The 22,094-nt window shown below is 40.8% G+C and overlaps 1 protein-coding gene across 1 annotated transcript in view; it reads right to left on the reverse strand.

Annotated features, from left to right (window-relative positions):
• Window positions 1–512: 512 nt before the first annotated feature.
• The window catches only part of tmx3b (thioredoxin related transmembrane protein 3b), a gene marked incomplete at both ends in the record, with an annotated part of 23,010 nt that continues 1,428 nt past the window's right edge, over window positions 513–22,094 (reverse strand). The window contains 7 exons of the mRNA XM_083901535.1: window positions 513–836; window positions 6,412–6,480; window positions 8,658–8,787; window positions 12,728–12,784; window positions 17,442–17,495; window positions 17,715–17,772; window positions 21,385–21,483. Of these exons, the coding sequence (XP_083757661.1) occupies window positions 513–836; window positions 6,412–6,480; window positions 8,658–8,787; window positions 12,728–12,784; window positions 17,442–17,495; window positions 17,715–17,772; window positions 21,385–21,483 (791 nt within the window). The remainder of the gene's footprint in view (window positions 837–6,411; window positions 6,481–8,657; window positions 8,788–12,727; window positions 12,785–17,441; window positions 17,496–17,714; window positions 17,773–21,384; window positions 21,484–22,094) is intronic.

The following is a 22,094-nucleotide window of genomic DNA, read 5'->3' on the forward strand; positions in this document are numbered from 1 at the left end:
AGGCTCCTTGACTTTGGGACGCCATGCCATAAGAACTTGAGTAGGCTCGTCCACTTCAAGCCACTTCTCAAAAAACACACTTTTTATTTACATTTATTTCCTGCTTTTAGCTTATGCTGTTTTTTAATTATTATTATTGTACATATTATTTTGCCTTTAATAGTTATAATCCTGTGTCCACTGTGAGGTTTCTATCTTATGTATTATTTATCAACTTATTTAGATCTTTCAATTGCTCTGCAAGAGAACTTTTGTCATAGATGTTGTTTTAGTGTCGACTCACTCCCTCGTTAAAAGAGTAGACGTGATTCGCTGGCTTCACTGAGCAGCTGACCTCACACGCCGACACGCAGACCTCAAGGAATTGGAGAACAGTCTGTGCTTAAGGGGCTTTGATGGGGAGTGAGATGAAAAACAAAGAAGCAGAAGAGTAATACATCGATATGTCTCTGAGTTTCATTTCACTGCATTTGACTAGACCTATCATGCCCTATCCAGCGGGAGCCTGTGTGTTAATCTGTTTTCTTCTCTCCAGGATCCTTCTCTCCTAAATCATCATCCTCCTCCTCCTCCTCCTCCTCGTCGTCATCGTCGTCGTCCTCCTCCTCTTCGTTCTCCCCTTCTTCGGGGCCCTCCAGCTCAGCGGTGCGGGGCCTCTCCTCCTCCTCCTCGTCTTCCTCCTCTTCGTCGGTCAGACCCTCCCTCTTGAGCGCGTCGACGTCCTCCGAGCCGTCGTCCGACTCGGCTGTGCAGATGCCGTAGCACATCAGGCTAATCACACCCAGCGGTAGCCCGAAAAGGAAGCAGCCCAGCAGTGGAGAGCTGCGAAACACTGACTGACGGTTGAAAGGAAGACCGGAAGACATGACGGGAAGAGAAGAAAGAGAACATGTCAGGGAGGGCGAGAATGGCGACCAAAGTGACAGAGAAGAAAAATGTTGAAATAATGAGATAACCAGTAAAACAATACATGCAAGTCTATTCCCAGTATCTATGCTCCTTAGGATACAATGACCTGGTTGATAGAAAACGTTGTTTTGAAATTGTTTGGTCTGTGAAAGTTCTCGTTCATACTTCAGTACATTGCAGTAGAAATGTAGTATTGTTTACTGTAAAAAAAACTATAGGAACACGATCTCTCCACTTTGCTTGATGGGACCCATCTTAATGATTTTATATCGAGGGGAAATTCAGCATGTTCCTTTCCCTGAAGCCGTGCTATCAGCACCTCTGTGATATGGTAATTCAGCCCATTCTCATTCCGAGAGCGTCATATACCGGCGCTCTCGGCATCGCCTTACAGACACACGAGGTTTCCTTCCGAGTCTGAAAGAGAAGGACCGGGCGGTGCTTTTATACACTGAGTGTGAGCCAACAGTGGATATCCATTAAACCCTCAACCGGATATTTACCCTCACCTCAGTCCTTTTCTTGGCCCTAATCTTAACCTCAGGCCAATCCTGGCCCCTTAACCTAACTCTGACTTTTATTCTACCCCTTCCTCTGCTCTGAGCATCTCGAGTGGGTTTAGACTGGAGTCAATTGAAAGCCCAGTATGTCTCTTTGTGAGGCGACACTTTGAGAGCGTGCTGGGTGATTCAGTCAGCGTGTCCTGCTGCATTACTGTGGGGCGTATATGTCTGGAAATGTCCTCATTAAATAGTAGAATAAATGTTTTATTGTAAATAAGTTAATGTCACCCTTAAAATATATGGTTTTCCTCACAAAACAAATTGAATACTGAGTATACTACATCATTTTTAGATCGTCTTTTGTGACCCTGTGAGGAGCTGTGGGGTCCCGGTTAGAGGTTGTGCCCCCACATCTATTCTTCACTGTACTACAGTTTATTTAAGAAAACTTAACACCGGGTGGGCGTGTGTTCTGGTACAACTGTAACCACAAACCATCTTAACGCCACACTGACACCCTCTCTATTAAACATCGTGAGCATTACCCTAAAACACTATTCAAACATTTCGAGGCAATAATCCACCCACTGAATTTGCTGCAAGGATCCATTAAAGAAAGATACACAAAGGTTCAACTTTTGCTTTGACAATCCAATATCAGCTATAAAATCCAAAATGGAGGACACTTGTTGCAGCTTGTAAAAAACTGTACAGCACACGTTTAACCTCAACTCTTAACTGAAAACAAGAGAAAACTGTTTGACAAATTTTTTGAATATATTATTTGAAAAACACCTAGGGAACGCACTGTTTACATTTCCACAGTAATTACTACTGAAGCAAAACAACTATTAGTTGACATGAATACATCCGGAGGCTGAATGACTGAATTACTGAATAACAAGTGGATGTGGTTGTATTTTCTTATTTATTTCTAAATGTTTTATTTGCTACCAGTCATTTACTCTCGTCCTTCTATGTATTGTTTGTTTTAGAAACGCATTAGTCTCTAAGTCTGAATGTCAAACTCACTAGCAAAGCACTTTTGATTTTGATGAGTTAGAAATGATTAAAAGTATTTGAGGAAATGGAAGCCAACATTTCTTAACGAGTTGTTCTAGCCTCGACCTTATTTTTTTTTTTTTTTTAAAGTTCAACGCATTTAACAACACACGCACTAATAGTTTCTCTCAGTTTCTTTCATCCTTCTCAGCCTGTTTTAGCAGCTCTTTAGCAACCATCTCACTATTTACTTTAATAGTTTGTGTTACATCGCGCGCTAAACTCAAGGGTCCTTCAAAAATCCTGCTCAGAGGGCAAGATCACAAACAATTGTTGGGAAAAATCGTTTTATATTTTCGAGAAGCAATGCTGCAATTTTATTCAGTCATTTGCATTATGCCATTAAACGCGCATTAATGCAAGCAGGGTTCCACGGCTGGTCACAAATCTTTTGCAGAGACATGGGCAAGGCTGTAATATTTTAGCATTAATTAAATTTATGTCATGTATTTTCACGTTTTTGTGTTCTGTTGATTTTATTTTGTTACACACTGGTGACCATCCTGGAAAGTTAAAACGTTTTAATCTTCCGATGTTTTTCGTGCTTTTTTTATGATAGAGATAGAGATTTCTTCATACACATGTAAGAAAACATGTTCTTATTTTCCTTCACCTTCATTTATAAGGGTAAGTAGTAGCGCACACATTATTTTGAATGATTCCTGAGAATATATCACAGCCTCAATATGTCCGAATTGTCAATACTTTTATATTTACAACATGTACATTGTAAATTTAAATTGCTTTGGAGTCCGATGCCCAAAGGGTCTGCACATAGTAAATGGATGTGTCACTATGTGAAATACAGTGAGTGCACAGAGCCAACAAGTTGTTACGGAGCTGATCTGCTCTCTGGTCATGATTAAAGCACCTCTCAGTCATGTCCATGCCCTGAACCTGCATATAAAACTGAACATTTTTACACTGCTGCTGCAAAAAAAAACCCCCACAATGCCTCATCTCCTGTGGGCACAACAACAGCAGAGTCAGTGAAGGACAACTCTGCAAGTTCTCCCCTTAAATGATCTTGGTGATAAATGAGTCATCTCGCCTGAATATAGCAGGATCCATCAGAGACAATGTACCTAGAAGGGAGTATTTGGTCTCAACTTCTGTCAGCCATTGAGCTGAGAAGAAGAAGAATATTCATGCCAATTGCCGGGGCTCTGTGATGCCAGATGAGGTAGAGATGTGTATGCTATGCTAACACAGCTGGCTATGAGCCATTGGGGCTAATGTGGCCGCTCCTTCGTGCTTCTGTCAGACTTGCATTTAGATTGGCTCTCCAGGGGCGAGGTGATGGCTGCTGCCGATCTGCTTTGAATCATATCATGACATTGTGAGCAAGACCAGCTCTGGTGACGCTTGCAGCTCGCTATATTTAGGAAAGGCAAGAACGGAAATGAACAGCATCTACTTGCTCTAACAGGTGTAAGACAAGCTGCTCACACATGGATTCTGACTTTTGTGCAGCTGCGGATGAGAGGTGAAAAAAAATCCTTCACTCTTTTTTTTTTTTTTTGCCAAAATCACCTCCACCTATTCTCTGACAGGAGTCATTATCAAACCGGTTTCAATTAAAAAGTAAACTTTGAAACCTCATCCGACAGCAAAGGCTTTACGGGTCTTTAAAGGTTGACATATAAATGTTCGTATTAGGGACGGGTATTTATGACTATTTGATTATTCAGTTGATTATAATCAGTTATTGTGACTATTCGTAGGATATTAAAAAGACGCAAAACAAATATTTGATCAGTGATTGCATTTATAAAAACAAATCGCTCTACTCCAATAGTGACCTACTTTGTGGTGCATCTATTCCCATGAGGTGACAGCAGCAAGCAAGAATTTTACGAATGTGTGTTTGTAGAAGTGAAGACATTTAAGAGGTTTCTTGAATCTGATCCTGTTAACTCAACATGCTGGGAAGCCCGCATTACTCTCAATAGCTCTCATGTGCTGGAAAAAATGTGAATATTCGATGAATAATACAATGGAATATTTGAATAGTGTACCCTCATGTGGAAATGTAGTAAGCATGAACAAGCCTTCAGAATACACCTTTTTTGGGTCTTTGGGACTATACGCAAGCAGCAATCTTGCACTGCCATTTTTCAACCTTTGCCCAAATGGACACACCAGCCAGAGCATGCATTTCACGTGTTGAAGCAGAAGCTTACTACACAAATGAAGAAAAACAACATCCTTTCTTGGAGGCAAAGGCCACTGTAGTTCCCTGAAGTGGAGTCTCACCACTTGATTTCAATAATTGTAACTTTTAAGTATCTCGAAAGGCTATTTTTATGCTTCAGTGTTTTACTCCGGACGTCACTTTACTGTCTTTTTACTACATAAAATCTGTAATTTTCCCTTTTGGAGGTCTCCGTGTTCGTTTCAGGACATTTTTAAGGCCAGGGTTAAGCTTCACCCATGGTTACTGTACAAGTGAGGAGCGTTGCATCGCAGCTGTATTTACATTCCTAGCACACCCTTGGTAAAATAAACACCAGTTCTTCCAAAAGAAGCAACAGCTTAGAGTAAAAGAGGGAGGAAAAGCAGCCTCAGCCTCCTGAATATCTCTCTCCTCCTCCTCCTCCTCCCTCATCATTCCACCTTCTCCTCCTCTGCTGCCCGTGTCTCTGTGCTGTGTTTACTGCATATGCTCATTTGTGAGCCTAGTCTTGTTTTCGGTATGCTGTTCCAACTCCCAGAAGGAACGTGCAGGGCATTTGCTCGACAGTGTTACACAATTCTGAACAGGGCACATATAAATATATATAAAGCATTTACCCGAAATGGTAAACACAGTCAAGGTGAGGCATGGCCATGAGGTTAAGCGAGACAGGCATTTCAGTCAACAGTGTCAGCTTCTCTCACCTCTGCAAGACATTTTGGTCTTGTTCGGCTTGTTGTTTTGCTTTTACAGGCCACTAAATTATAGTTTTGGTCAACTCTTGGTGCCGACATCAACAGTAACCAAGCTAGAGACACTTTAAAGAAACACTCGAAAGAAAAGGCTTCAAGTAGACAAAATAAGCAACTGTGGGACATGCAGAGGCAGATATTCCTTCAGTAATGAGTCAGTTTGTCAACTAGTTATTTTTGCACACACACCAATTAATAATAGACCACTGCAATCCTTATTACACACCAGGAGTGAACACACAAGCTGGGTGCAGGAGCAGTGGGCAGCACTTATCTCTGCCCAGGGGGCAAATGGGAAATGGGTTGGCTTGCTTGGGGGCACCCCATCTATCGATCCAACCCCAAATTTGAACCAGCAAGCCTCTGGTTACAAGCCAAATACCATGGGGTGCCAAGTCAATGGGCTGTCACGTCATCTCAGTATTAATGTTAACAATGTCTCCAGTTTCCAAGAATAAAGTTCGGAAGTTCAGGTTGAGGTCTGTGAAGACTCTCAGTCATCATCCAGGTCAGGGTTATCATCAGCACGTGTACATAGCTGTAGGCGACTGGACTTGCTTGAGTTTCTTGAAGATGCTTCACCTTTCATGTGCGGCCTCTCCAGTTCACATGAAACCTCTTGAAGAGGCCTCTTGGATGAGACGTGAAACAACTTCAAGAAACTTGCCTGGGGCGATGTACAACTCCACAAGGTTCCCCGCCTCAGCTTTGTGGATGTTGTGTTAACAGCGTGTTCTGCTACTACTCTCAAGCAGCAAAAAAGGATCTATGAATGCAAGTTGAATCTCCTTACTGAAATGACTCCATATACTAAAGCCATGTGTATCTGAAAAAAAATGGACTGTATCTCAAATAACTACCATGGAAAAGTTGATATAGATGATTTATTTATTTTTAACTACTTTGTGATTATTTTATGTTGGATGGTTCATGAATGGTAATGATCAAATCTGATCATGAGAAACATTTGAATTTCTACATGTGTATGAATGAATTGTCAGTAACTTACCATAATGGTGGATCTGCCATCAAAGATCACACGTTTGATCCTCTGAATGAAGCCATCACCTCCATGAGCCTGCAGGGAGACAGAGGTCCATCTTAATCCTATAGTCACCACTTTATGTAATACATAAGTAGCATTCCCTGGTGGACTTTATGTCCCAAAATAACAACTCAACTGTTAAACTGATATGTCAATAAAATTGTTCTCAGAATGCACACACTGATTAGTTTCATTCTAAGTTACACAGGCTTGTGTGCTTGGTAAATCCTAGATATTTAAAATATTGTTTAATTAACCGCTTCCCTGCACAAAAACCCCCCGGTTTGTTCACTGTCCAATGGCTCTGCTCCGCCTGAGCTCATTTTCTGGCAAAGGCACCTGGACAGTGGACAGTGGATGACTGATGTGTCCTGATGTTAATTCATCAAGACGGCCAATTAGCGAGCGCCGACCAAGCAGGACTTCTGTGAAGGAGCTGAAGGTGGGCATGAGATGATTTCCATGGAAGCAGCTGTTGCACAGACCGATCCTGTACGTGGACTGAATAAGTAGCTGTGCAAGTTTTTGAAGGAAACTTTTTACAAGTTTCATGAGATTTGTTTTAACTGCAAAAGAGTGAAAGCCAGGGGACTTTAAGAGTGAAACAGAGAGTAAGTATAGACTATATAAAAATTAGCTATGCCTTAAAATAAAAAAAATAAAAACTGCATGAGAGATGCCACAGCCCGTCAGCTCTGTCCTCCTCTGGCTGGTTCATGCTTCATGCATGGCTAAACGTGTCGTCTGTATAACTCAGTGTTCCTGCCACTTATGAAAAGACTCAAATTCTACTTTTTTTTTATGTGGTGGAAAATAGGGCCCCTGCATTCCCAAGTAGTACGTATTATGGCTGCTTTCAGGCACATACTGGAGTCCAGACATTATCCTCAAAGAATCCGCAGAGACTGTATGCAAGAGCGCAAATTCCTGCAAACCATACATTTGTTGCCAGATCCCAATTCTAATTTCCAGAGAATGTCGAGAGTGCGTGCACACCAAATGCAACTTGACATTTGCATGATGAAATTACAAGTCGATGTGGGATGGGAGTAGACGCAAAAGTGGGGTAGTTGTACCACCTAAAACAATTCAATCTATGATTTCAGTTTACTATGATAAAGATTAGGTCTATGATTAGCTATGGCTGAGTAGTTGTTGTTGTTTGTGGCTGAACAATATGTATTTAAGGAATATGTAATTAGTGAATCACATATTTAAATCCCATCTTTTTTTAACTGTTCTATCTTCTGTGTAAATTTAAAAATTTGCATATGACGCAGTGAAAACTGAACTGAAGCTTGGCTCAAAAAACACATAGAATGCAAATCAAATACTGCACAGGCAGCCCATAGCCAAGCAGAAAGGAAAATTGGCTTCCAAATCATTTCATATCATATGTGGATCGCTGAAAAAGCAGGTGGTTTGCTGTGGTGACCCCTAGAGAGGAAGAAAAACTTAACAGCAATATCACTGCAGGAAATTGACTACCCCTCACCTGCAACGTGAACACGTCTGAGCCAGACAATCTCCTGTTTCTTTGGACATTTTGCAGATATTCATGTCTGAAAACAGCTTATTATGTTTCTGCACCATCTGCATTACTTGAGGTTTCATTTAATGCATGGATCACATGTCATTCTATACACAAACCAGCCCTTTAGGGACCTCCCGCTAGACATGACCAGCGTGACGTGAGGTAGGGTGAAACTGTCCAGAAACTGTGGCTGCAGAAACATGGAGGTTTCTGTTGCTGTTTATTTGGTGGGAGGTGGTTTGTTTAGCCAAGCAAAAATAGTCCAGACCTTTCCAGGGGAAAAAAGGACAGGACCTCTGGCTGTTTGGCTTATGGTTTCATACATCTGGTGACTGTAGCGCATGAAGAGCGATGGCATTTCTTTCCCCCAGATTAGTGCACACACTATAGTACCAAGACATGTACTAATCTCAGTGTTTGACTCGGATGACAGAATTATGAGGATAATCTGTTCAGGAGGGGCAGCAATCTAAAATACAAACATGTGAAAGGGAAATTGCACAATAATACTCATGTGGTGAAAGTATTTTTCACAACAGACTTAAAATGTAAGGCACCATGCTTGATTAATGAAGACTACTGGTGTGATTACGGTTCCACACCAGGGGATGAAGCTACACTGAGCTGAATTCTGAAAACGGAAAGCAACAGAGAGGGAGGAGGAGAAGATTTGGACCTGTGCAGAACCGTTCAAAACGCTGTTGATGAACTGGACCAGCTGCTCCATGTTCTCAGTCGGCTCACTGGGCAGGAAGTACTGTTCGTTGGATGTGTTGAGGATGATAACGGAGGGCACGGTCACCTCTCTGAGGAAGAAAAAAGACAAAGGGAAACAGCTCTTAATCTCCTTAACCTCAGCACTTTGCGCATAATCAAAGTGCATCATTAGATGCTAACAAATAGTTCCTTAAAGAACAAATTGTTACACTGCGACTACAACAGTGAGATAAACAAACCATTTGTGCTCAGAGCAACCAAACATTTCCCATGGGTTTTTTTTTTTTCAAAAAGAGGACTTCTTTTCCCTAAAAGAAAAGAGGCAATGTAGCCTGGCCTATTTCAGGGGTGGCATTTCTTCAATTCTATATGCAAACAGTGTGCAACTCAGGAGCTTTATAAGTCTGAGCCAGCCACAGTGAAGTAGACCTTTACAAAATAGAGCTGATGAGAGCAGAGGAAAGTAACTCAGCATCCATTCTGAGACACAGACAATATACACAGAGATGCCCTGTGAGCCAGTGATCTTGCTTCATTTGAAGAGGAAATTACATAAACAGAGACTTCCATGCCGTACACTCAGCCGCGCGAGCGCACTAATTCCGACAAGTCAGCCGAGGAATTGCAAACCTCGGTGAGATAACAAACAAGGTCATATAAACAGGCAATCCCTCTTTCGCAGGTCTCATCCAGCGCCAAAGTGTGGCTTAGATTAAGTATCCCATGTTGCTTTGATACACACACACACACACACACAGACACGCAAACCGTCCATCACGGTGCTGCAACCTCACATCCCCACTGTGTTACTCAACCCGGCAACAAATTACACACACACACACACACACATCCATCACCGTCCCAATCCGCCACCCAGCTGAGACCAGGAGAGAAAAACCCAACAACACCTGACTACTCTGTCCTTCTGAGATGTGCAATTACAGTGGACACACACATGCTGTCCTTTTTAGGACACTCCATTCATAACCGTAACCACTTAATGCCTAACCATAACCTAACCGCACTTAAAATCCTATCCCGAAACTTAACCGGTTCCTCAGAAATGAGGTTCTGCCTCATTTGAACCAGTGGTCCCCACAAGGTCAGTGTTTGTGCCAGGAAACGAGGCAACACATACACATATATTATGAATGTGTGCTTCCATCTGACATTCAGCTTACTCCGAACAGATGGCGTCCATTTTAAGGAAATATGGATTAGCCTATTCACCTCTGTGAGTGGAGACTGCTGAGGGTTTTTCTGCCCATAATGAAGGTTCATAGCAAAAGGCACACATGTTATAATAACCGTTGCACTGTATGATGCAGCTGTCATGTAGATGTTTTTTTGTTTTTTTTTGCTTTAATAAAATGTTTTGATGTTACTGGAGGCAAAACCACTTCGGTGCCCCCGTCACAAGATCGTGATCGACATAGATTTCACCTCCTTTTCTAAATTCTCATCGGCTCTATAATAAAATGGAAAAACACATTTCCATGATGTCATGACACCTGCATATTACCACTAGTAAGAAATTAAACACCTGCTAGAAATCTGGGAAATTACCATTTTGATGTGACGTTGTATGTAAAAGAGAATTTAACACAGATCGGGTGATTGTCGTAGCTCCTTTAGCGTCAGAAGAAAAGCATTTGTGGTCTTTATGAGAGATTCTATGGGGATTACAGCGTCTTGTTTAACAGGCTGCACTCAGACATTATGTATTGTTTATTGGTTATAATGGTATCATTTGTTTGTAATCAAACGCTCCCTAAGAAATCAAAAACAAGAAGACCATGCTGTCAAAATCCCAGTTAAAAAAATGACATTTAAAACAATTTAAAACAACCGCATGTTTGAAGTGCAAACACTCTGTAGTTTCCTTATTTAGATTTTTCTTTGGTTGCTTTTTACTCATTAGTGGGACTCAGTTGTCAGCAGTTCATTATTTCTTTTTCTGCATGTTTTCATGTTCTCTTTCTGTTACCTGAAGCATTTCCTGAACTTTAATTATTGCAAAAGGGCTTAATTAAAAAAAACTTTAACGTGTGATCACGTTGAAAGAATGGGAACGATCACACGAGCCTTTTTTATTTGTTTGTTTGTTTGTTTGTTTATGAGACAAACATAAAAAAACTGGTATTAATTATACTGGATGTTATCTCCAAAACAAATGTATTATTTAAGTTATTTCAAGTCTACCAATCAAATGACCAAGTTTGCATTACAATAATGATCTTTCTGCTGGAGATGCACAGATTTATTGACCACTTTATGGCCTATAAATGACCCATCAGCAAATTAGAAGGCATTCATCGATACAGACATTAAAGTTTATGAGGGTTACTAATCCTGAAAAATCTATGTATACATGCAAGGAATGTTTATGAATCGCATAACTGTCCAATGAGCCGCTATTACTATATAACACTATTCCTTTAAATTGAATAAGCAGTTAAAAGGGCCCATTTTATGATGAGGATAGTACTAAAGGTTATTTTATAAATGTGTACGACTTGTGGTTATTTAAAGAAGAGTTTTTTACATTCTAATCCACTGGATGGATCTGTATAGAACCTGCTTATAGCTATTACCATTACCATCATACAAAATGCATCCTAATCTGTTAAAACGGAACATCCCATAATAAATTGCTGCCAAATCCGTAATCTGTGTATCTGATCCCTACATCCACCTTCTGTACTTACACGTCTTTCCTTCACACACAGATTTTCTGGTCACCTGACATCACTTTGAGCTTCACATAGCCACCAACTCATTCTTTATGAGGGGTTAGCCATAATACCATGTTTGAACGGAGGTACAGACGGCCTTGGACTTAAGAGTGGGGCTCATGTTGTTTTTCAGTGTCCATATGTAGTTTTAAGTGCGTCAGTGTGCGTCTGGTAAAAGCAGGGGCAGCCTAACGCCAGACAGACCGCTGCCAGAACACAGTAATCGCTGTGATGACAGAAAGAGGGATAACAAGCCATCAGATTTATTTCCACGGTCCTCCTAAGGGAGGGGATTAGTGGACACTGACAGGCCAGGATTTCATTCCTCAAAGGAGGGCAATTAATCCTGTACTACAGCGGCCAGATTCAGTCGTGTACAAACCCGATGAGATACATAGTGCATGTTCTCATACAAAATTAGTAAAGCTAATCATCCCTTTCAACCTTAAATATAAACACCGCCTGTCTAATTCCAGCTGCTCAGCGGTGTTGCTTCAATGTGGTCGCATTTCCAACACGACTTTGACTGTACTCACTGACACACTTCCTTTTAATTACAAAGAAGTTAGGGGACCATGTACGCTATAATCTCCCTCATGCAAACAATAACATGCTCAAATTAAAATAACATCTTGCAGCGGTCCATTATGCTAACAGATTGTCACACAAAGATAAACACAACATTGTAATACAAAGACACACGTAATTAGATGCTGCGCATTGGTAGACACAAAACATACATGCCAAGCGCTGCAGCCTCCTGGCCTCTAACACAGTAGCAAGGTTCTGTCTAATTAAAAGTGTGCAATGTCAGAAGCGGGGCCTTTCAGAGCAAGACACCTCAACAGTCGGCCTCAGTCTGACAGAAAAGCTACTGCACCAAGGTCTTGCTGAATCATTAGTGTAGCTCTTTGGGAAGCTATTAAAACATTCAGCCTCACACTATAGATTTAATCCATGCTTAGCCTCATCTGTAAATTCCCCATATATTCCTCTCTATCCAAACCTCACAAGAGCAGCTTTGCAAGAGAGTGCACACGACACATTTGTGTGCTTTTTTTTTCCCCCTCATATGTGCAGGATTGCGGGGGTTAAAATTGCCAAGAGCGCTAAAAGAGAAATGACAGTCCACCTGGGTAATTGACTTCTCAAGAGGAGAGCATCTTTAATGGCAGAGGCTGGCATTACAAGTCAGAGCGGCTCTGGATAAGTAGCTGACAGAAGGTAACATGAGGTAGAGAACAGGGGAGTGTGACATGAGAGGAGAGAAGGAGGCTCGATATGAGACACTTACCCCATAATGAGGCTGTTAATGTAGTCATTCCCGTCCATGTGGCCAAACTGGAAGTCTCTGGAGGTGCGAAACAAATCAGTGGTGTTAGAAAGCGAAACGGTGCTTCAGAAACAACACACACACACACACACACACAATCGAGTGAAATGAGCAGTTTTTTGTTGCTACCCTCCATGGACTGCCTAACCTAGAACAAACTGGGACACAGAATAACTCAGCACAATGGGAAACAAATATGAAACCATACTGAAAGGTATTGTGTGTTCTCCACGCGAAAAGCCTGGGATCACTTTTGTCTATCCCTCAAAGCTCCATCATATGGCATCTTCTCTTCCTCCTCATCTTTTCCACCACAGCAAAGACTCAGGTGATTTATCTAAACGATAAGGCAGCAGGGGGAATTGAATTTGTTTCTCATTGTACTGCACTGTGTCAGAGCAGAGACTTCTAGGAAGGGGAAGCAGGGTCTGGGAAAGCCAGTGACTTCTACTGAATGACTGATTACAGGGCGTCCTATACACAGTATATATTATATTCATATTAAATCACAGCCGCACACAGTAGGTTTGTCCCCTGGGTGTTAAAGAGAACTGCCTGTGCTTATTTTCAATGACATGGTTATGAAGAGTGTGAACTATATCATAAATCCAGTGGATGCAATATAAAAATCACTCTGTGTTCGTGGTAATAACCACCATTAAAGCGGTGTCACTCAGCAAGTGGAGCGGTCATCTTGGAATTGGAGGGTCGCAGGTTCAAGCCCCGGCTCCTTCACAGTCCGTGTCAAGGTGCCCTTGAACAACGCAATAGACCTCTAACTGCTCTCAAAGCTTTAGTGTGTAAATGTGTCTGTGAATTAACGGCATAAATTGTAAAGAGCTTTGAGTGGGCGATCGACCAGAAATAGACAATAGTGGGCAAAACTGGAAATGTAAGTAACTAATAGCCTCACTGAATGACAGATCATTTCCCCTTCTTTAACAATTGACATTGACATTATTAATAAAGTGGCCAATTATTATTTGAAGAGCCTATGTGTAACACTGAGAATGGTTTAATGGCATATTATTGTATGTAATACCCATGAGTATGTTTGTAGATAATTGCTTTGGTTTCTGTAGCCTTAGAATAAGCCGTTTATATATTCTTGAGGCAAGGGCCTTGCTTTTACAGAGGGCACCATCTTGTCAGAATGTGCTGACACAGCTTAAGATGGGAGGGCAACTTGTGAGAGTTGCTTCACCCATGGCGTCCACTTGTATTGATTTGCAGCAGGCTCTGCATCTGGACAAGTGATTGTCCTTGGGTTCTTGGGCAAGTCGGTATTTGTATTTTTCTTTGGTGAGACAGAGATCTTGGAATTTGCATTTCACAGGCATCACCTAAGTTGTTCCCTCTTGTTTAACTTTACTAACGTCACTAATTCTTACACACTGGACACACATTTATACTCTCAGAAATGTGATAAATGCTGCTAAGTACATTGTCTGCAACGTAATTTTTTATCTACAGTGCAGATGCAAAATGCTGATTTGAGAGACAAAAACATAAGTGATGTTTAATTGATGTTTATCTAAACTCAGCAATTTGAATTCTAATTTCTATAGATCAGCACCGCCTGAGGAAAAAATCCATAGTGGTTCACTTGTTCTGTACTTGTACTTGTTACTGAGGGCTACAGAACATTGAGTTATGGATCGAAATTAGTTTAACATGGCTAACTGTTGGCTTGGGGATGGGAAATTGAGGCAGAGAGAAAATGTTGTCAATATTATTTATGTCTACATATGTTCTTGCTGGTGGGCTCAGCTGGCCAATAACTGAAAGACAGCATGGAGCAAAGAAAACAAATCCATCCATCCATCTTCTACTGCCTTTATCCTCATGAGGGTCAAGGGGGGGCGCTGTGCCAATCTCAGCTGACATAGGGTGACAGGCGTGGTACACCCTGGACAGATCGCCAGTCCATCACAGGGTCACATAGAGACGCTCACACTGGCAACTATGGTCAATTTAGATTGTTTTTTTTTACCTAATCCCCATATCGCATGTATTTGGAACCCGGAGAAAACCCTAGCACAGATGGGGAGAACATGCAAACTCCATGCAGAAAGGCCCTTGTTCCGTGCTAACCACTACACCTACCATGTGTTTAACATTCATTTTTGGTTTATTGACTATACTGACCTTATTTTCTAGAAACTTAATTGGAACTGGAATCGGCCACAAATAAGATGGAAATAAGGATATGCAGTGTCCTCCTCCAAGGAATAAGGAAACGTGCTGTGACTTGAAGAAGCCACCAAGAAGCGTCCCAATGTCTACATCCTCATACGTTATATGACATGGAACTGACCTGTCATTTCAATTCGTTTACGATAAGTTTCAAATTGTGTCTGGTTGGCATTGTCGAGAAAGCAGACACGCTTGAAGGATATGAATACTGGAAGTGCCACACATTAACAGGAAGTAGGACCCTTAGTTAATTCCAAATTCAAAAGTAAGGTCTATAGTTGAGGTCCAACGTATGTCCCATTAGCTTCTCCACCATGTTCTCCAGATAGTTTCTCACTTTGTTTCTCGGCACAACATTCGCTTTATCAGATGAGAATGTTCTCAAAGTTAAATTCTCTGCGAAAAAGAGGGGAAGTGCAGACTAGAATTGGTGACAACTCTCTGTGGGTTAATCAACATGAGCAATATCTTCAGGTTACACTTTTCCACCTGCTCCACAAATAAAAAACTGTTGATTGGAGCAGAATTCAAGTGTTAAATGTTAATGGTGTTCCAGGTCTCATTACTTTTAGTGTAGAATAATTTATAGAACAGAAACTTGGTGGGTCTAAGGTTTTCAATTTGTGACTGGCTCCATCCATGATAAAGATTCATGCCTAGTCTTGTTGCACCAACCGTCTGTGCGTCTGTGCATAAAAGCCAAGACAGTAACGACTTGTGCTGAATTTCAACACTGTTCACACCCACCATCTGACGAAAAGCTGACTTTTCCACAAGTCCGGCTTGCAGACATGTGCCCCCCTCCGCCTCGACGCACACTTATTCCCTCTGATATCCCAGATTTGCGTTCCCTGCTGTGTTTAAATGCTACAAATGGTGGGTGAGCTGTATATAGCCACATTTATCACTGCATCGAATGACGACAGCTCATTCAAATGTCAGTCACCGTCTCTCATCTGTTGACTGCGTTGCCTCCACCCACCACCGGGGGCAACAGATGAGTCTGCTGCGACTTGTGATTTAAAATACCAATTTAGGTGCGTCTGAACACCGCAGGCAGCTCTGATCTCAGCAGGGTGTCTCAAATTCAAAAGTGTTAAGAAAAATAATAAATCATTGCAGCGGAGGTGTGACTGACAGTTGTCTAATTGATGATAGGGATCTGTGTGATTCAATCAGTGGTAATGGGAATGCCTGGAGAGGAAGAAGCACTTTGATCAAAGACAGTTTGAGATACAGAAATCCATGTGATGAAGCAACATGGTCAATGATGGGGCAAAGAGAAAGAACTTAGCCCAACGTAATCACGACAACGTGATACATGTGTGTATTAATCATTATCAGGGAAAGCCGCTTGTCATCCGACAGCCTACCTGAGGGTAATCAGAGATACGGATCAACTACAGAACCATCACCGGAGACGTGATTTGAATTCAAAGCACTTCAGCTTTAGCCTGGGTTCTCCAGCTGAAGGATAACCTACATACTTCAATACATACAAACTCCATACATCACGCACTTATTCCAGTCTGATCATTTACAACATATACTACACACATCTATTCTATTTCTGTCCATCCCTCCTCTGTCTCTATTTCTGAGTTTTCTTCAATTGTTTTCCTTGTTAAAAAGGGATTTGTTCCTCATCCAAACCACAGGACTAAGAGCAGAGGATGTCACTACATGTACAGATTGTTAAGATCACTCAGGCAAAATGATTGTGATTTGCGCAGCTGCATGCCTCTTTTTTTATCCCCCAGACTCATACATATGTTGACTGAAAAGACATTTACTATTCAACAGAACAAAAATAAGGTCACTCAAATGTGAGCCGCTGTTCCATGAGTCCAAGTGAATATTTGTGCCAAACTCAAAAAGGATTATTTCAATGCGTTCTTCAGCATTCAAAGGGCAACACGTATGTTTATGAGTAGAAGGCCAGCAACCTTGACATTTGACTTCTAAAATCAAATCTGTTCATTCTTAAATCCAAGTGAATGCTTGTATAGAATGTGAAAGGATTCCCTCAAGATGTTCTTGAGATATTGTGTCCACAAGTATGAGGCAGAAAGCATAGGACCACAATCATCGCCTGCACAATAACATTATATGTTTATTTCAGTGAATTTCCTGCATTTGTATTTGGTTGCTTGTCAGATCAGCTCCTCTACAGTTAAAGAACAGGTCGGTACACGACATAAACATCTCATTTCCTGGAGCTGTTGCACAGTTGGAGCAGGGGGAAACAAAAAATTATGCATTATTACAAGCCGGGCTGAGTTTGTGACTGACAGCTGAAAAGAACACCCATATTTGGAGGCTGACATTTTGCATAATTACCTTTCAACTGAACCTCAACACAAACAGACAAGCCCAGACAAAGGCAGAAAACTTGCGAGTAGACAGGCGGCATTCCCCAGTGAATGCGTTATCCCAGAATAAATGTATTAATTGGAAATGCATTTTGACCATGCCTTACCTGTTAAAATGTTCTCTGTACTCCTTTGCCACCCTCTGTATCAAGCTCTTTAATCTGAAAGAAAATGAGAAGACTGTGAAATACCACAGGAGTCGTAGTCTTAACCTTTTTTTAGCCGGTGCCTGCAATTTGTGGGAAGATCCAAACAATGATGGCAAGTCTTATCTTTATGTAAAAGGCATGCACTTGAAGGACAAGTATTGTGGTAAGTGTGGGAGTCTATCGGAGTAATCAACACAGAGCCATGCTTTTTAATTTCAGTGTTCTTTGTACCTGCTACTCTCCTCAGTGGGGTCCTTCTCATCGATGATGGCAATCGCTACCAATTTGCCTGCAGTAGCAGACGGGGAGTACAAATTACAATCACACACACACACAAAAAGACGGTGAGAAGACAATGGCAGGCAGATAAGAGGCTCTGGAGGAGACGCATCATTTCTTGAAGGAGGGAAAAGAAAGGAAGAGGCACCAAGAGCTCTTTAGTCTTTCATCACTCAAAACATTTAACTAGCTCAGGCTTTTAACTTAGTTGAACTGGAAATAAGTGGTCACTTCCTAGTAGGAGAGCTATTTCAGTGCGATACAAAACCAAAAACCACAACACAACAAATGGATCTACTTAAAAGAAACAGTTACACAACTTAAGAGGGTCTGCTTTTCAAATGTGCAAGCTCTGAGCCTGAAAACCCCCCTCTTTTTCTTGTTTGAGAGTGCCAGTCTGCCCCCTGGTGATAACTTGAGGTATTATATGGTGAAGTTTCAGGTGGAATGTGTGGAAAGCTTGGCATCATGAAGGGAAAATACTTTCCATACAAATAGAATTTCTATTGCACGATGCAAGATTGGATGGAAAATGGGGGAGGCAGTCAATCCATAAAAAAAAGAAGCATTTATAACCTCTTTAATGTAGAATATTTACCTGAACACATCATCCCCTGACTAGCTTTGGCTGCATTCATGTGTGGTTATTGAGACTGCAATGAAATTAAGTGGTTGTTTATGATTTACTTTGTGGACTACTGTTTGTCTTTAGTGCCTCTTTATGGGAATAACACCTGTGGAAATGTGCATAATTAATTCTATACGGTCTTGCAGTGTCTGACTAGGTGCACTGACTCTAGGATACATCAATTAACTACAATCCTGGGTATTTCAGACATGCATATTCATTATTGTCAGAGAGAACAAAGCTAATCTTCTCTCGCTAGAGGACATTCGCTGAAATTTAACGTCTCCTTTTTTTAATAATTTTGAGAAAAGGAGCAGTTTTAAAAAGTATATGGCTCTAAAATGTCCCCCATATAGCGATTTACGAGTTCAATCTTGTCTTCAATTATTGTAAATTATTATTTTACTCATGCTTCATAAATCAGGTCTCCTGTCTTCACTCGGACTGTCAAATAAAAATCATAAAATGCCCCAGAAAACACATTTATAAAGTTTAGTACTCTATTCAAGTGCTAGAACATGATCAGAATAAAGATTAAGCTTCACGGTTTAACCTTAGTAAGCATTTCAAAATCGCTGCGTGCTCCTGAGTTTTACGCCTGTAAGCCTTAAAAAGCTCAAGTTCCTTTGGTACAAGGAGCTATTTGCTCGTGTGAATATTGTAATAACATTCACAAAGAAAAAGGCAAGTTGCGCACATGAGGAGAAAACATAGCCTTGGGTGCTTTATCAATGAAGAAGGGTGATGACCTCCTACAATGGCCAGATTAAAAATGCAATAACTATTTATATTTTCTTTTCCCTACAACGTAGTGTAACAAGCACAGTTCCAAGGTTCTTTTTAATTCTATTAATCATCTAACAACATGTGTCATTTTTGAAAAAGTGACAGGGACAAAAAGAGGCATCTTTTACAGGATCCTCATCCATCTCTTAAAATGAACTGAAAGACAATAAAGAGTGCTCCTTTGTGGATATTATGCCCCTAAATCTAGCATATAAGAGGATATCACCTGCTGGTTGCACATAGTCATTAAGCGGTCACTAATCCCAGGTGGTGTCCCTGACAGACTTATTCACCAACGTTCAACTATTCATAAAGGAAACTGATCCATGATGTGGTTTGATAATGTCCATGGTTTCAGAGAAATACCACAACACTAAGTAACCAATCATCTGTGAATATGTGCCGACTATGATTTTTGTTCAGTTCATTTAACTAAACTGATGTGCAGTCTTTTCTACGGGGGCAGTCTTTAACAAAAGTATTAAGTGAAACATTTCAAGCCACTTGTTTTTTTCCCCCGGTGTGCCCCAGGGCTCCATTTTGGGACCCTTTTTTTTTGGATGAACACTCCCACTTTGAGTTATTTCATACCTACTGTACTGTGCTATATAAACATAAACCAAGAAAGCAGTTCATACCACCTTCCCCATGTTATGTCTATCTATATTGACAAGTTAGATACATTTTAAAGCACTTTATGGTCTAACCTTTAGAATCTTAGAATTTATTTCAAAATACCAAATAATTTGTCTATTATCTTAATTGGTTTGATTATCCTACCATTTCCCCTTAAAGTATATCCTTTATCCTTATTACTCTGCTTATAATCCAACGAACAGTCTGAACACAGCACATAAAGTGGACTCATTTTCTAAATCCATCGGTTTTCAGGACTATGTTGTTAATACCGCAGATGTGTTTCTATTGATTATTCATCATCCATCCATCTAGATCCAGTAATGTGGTGCAGTTTGATGTATGTGGGTCAAAGTCAGAGTGACTTTCACAGTTTTTTGCATTCATTTTGTGTGGCTGTGACATTCATTGTGCAATTGAGCAACACTTTAAGCTCAATTGTTAAGTGTAATGTAGCTTCACTCTGTCTTTTCAAGGGTTTCTTCATATTGTTCACATCAGGCTGTATCTGTAGAACAGAATGCGAACATCCAAAAAGACAAAATTGCTCTACTTTGCTTGAAATGCCTCCTCCATTACTTCTTGCTTTTAGAGATGGTATCAAGTTTTGTGTCAGTGTGACTTAACAATGTGTGAGATGGGGGCTTTTACAGCATAAATGTCCCCAAGGGTAGGAAATCTGATACTCGAATGAAATGCCTGTAGAGACAAGGCATGCACTGTTTTCACAAATTCACTTTAATTGAATCTCTTCTGAGTTAATTCAACAGAGTGAAGCCACAAACTATGTCGTCTTTAATCAGTCAGACTCAATTAAGATGCTTTAGAGACTCATTTGTATGCAGAACGACCCGTACTGAGCTGCAAATTCGGCTTAAATTGGTAAAAAAAACTGAATGTAAGCAGCAACAAATGTAAGCAATATCCAACCATGGAGCATCATTGATCTCAATGAACTGCTCATAAAGAGGTAAAACACTGTATCTAACATTAGAAAGCTCAGCTTTCTCTGCACAGGGCATCAATTTACTGCTGTTAAAGAGACAGTTTGTATTTCAGCACTGAGCTTACATTTCCTGTGGGAGGAGAAATGAATGTACATCTGAGCAAGTTGAGGAACACGGTCTTTGTAGAGGGAATAAAAACTGTTTTTCTTTTTCGGCTCCGACCACACCATCACATTTACATTTGAGCTCATTTGGCAGACACTTTTATCCAAAGTGGCTTACAACAGAGGAAAAAGACTAAAGCTACAGAACAGAGGAGGACCCTAAAGTGCTAAATCTATTCAATAAAATAGTGTGGGGGAAAAAAGGAGGCTCAAATGAGGGACATTTTAAAATCACAGTGTGGTGGAGTGGATTTTTGCAGGTGGGAAACTGAAAAACATGTGAATAATGTTGCTGACCTAAAATGAATCTGCACCAAAGTGTTATAGCAACCTGCGTATTTGCGTGTATGTACCACGTCATACACTTAAGGGTCGATTATTAGAGGTGACACTTAAACCAAAAACGGATATGCTACTTGGCAGAAGAAAAAAAAACTTGATAAATTTGATGCATACACCACCTGTTTCTCCGAGCTCATACAACGTAAAGCCATCGATCTGCAGGTATCCTTGGAAACGCTCCTTGTTCACCCATGATGACAAACTACCATCCTCATACTCTGCAACACAGACAGAGAGAGAATCTTCTTTCAGGGGGTGGGCGGAGAAGCACGAAACAGCAGATCGACATTCAGCACACACAACCTTTCTATATTGAACGCAACACACAACAGCGCATTGATGGCAGGACTGTAAGATCACAGTGTTTACCACCTGTACTGTATGCTCTCTCGGGAATAAAGAGCAGGGCACAAGCTGAGCGTCCACCGACAGAAGTCAGCTAAACAACAATCAGAAATTATTTTGAGGGCTGCCTTTAGATTAAAGAGCCAGGGAGGATATTTATCAAATAGCTGGTTGTCAAAGATGTTAAAAACAGTCATTTTCATTCACAATAGATGGGACAATTACACCGCCTCCTCCTTCAAAATATAAAAGAGGGAAAAAAAACAAATTATAATCAAAACACATTTGGTTTGTAAATTACTGTCCACACACACACACACACACGCACACATACATACATTCATTTTAAGGACAATTTTGGCCGATTTAATTCGGAGCGAATGCATGACTCAAAAGAGAAATATACAATCATTACCTGCAAGATAAATAAATAAATGACGCAAAGTAAAAAAGCAAATTGTTTCTCAAATGTGAAGCACATGCT

This window comes from Microchirus variegatus (assembly GCF_963457635.1).
Source record: "Microchirus variegatus genome assembly, chromosome: 15".
NCBI classification, from domain to species: Eukaryota; Metazoa; Chordata; class Actinopteri; order Pleuronectiformes; family Soleidae; genus Microchirus; species Microchirus variegatus.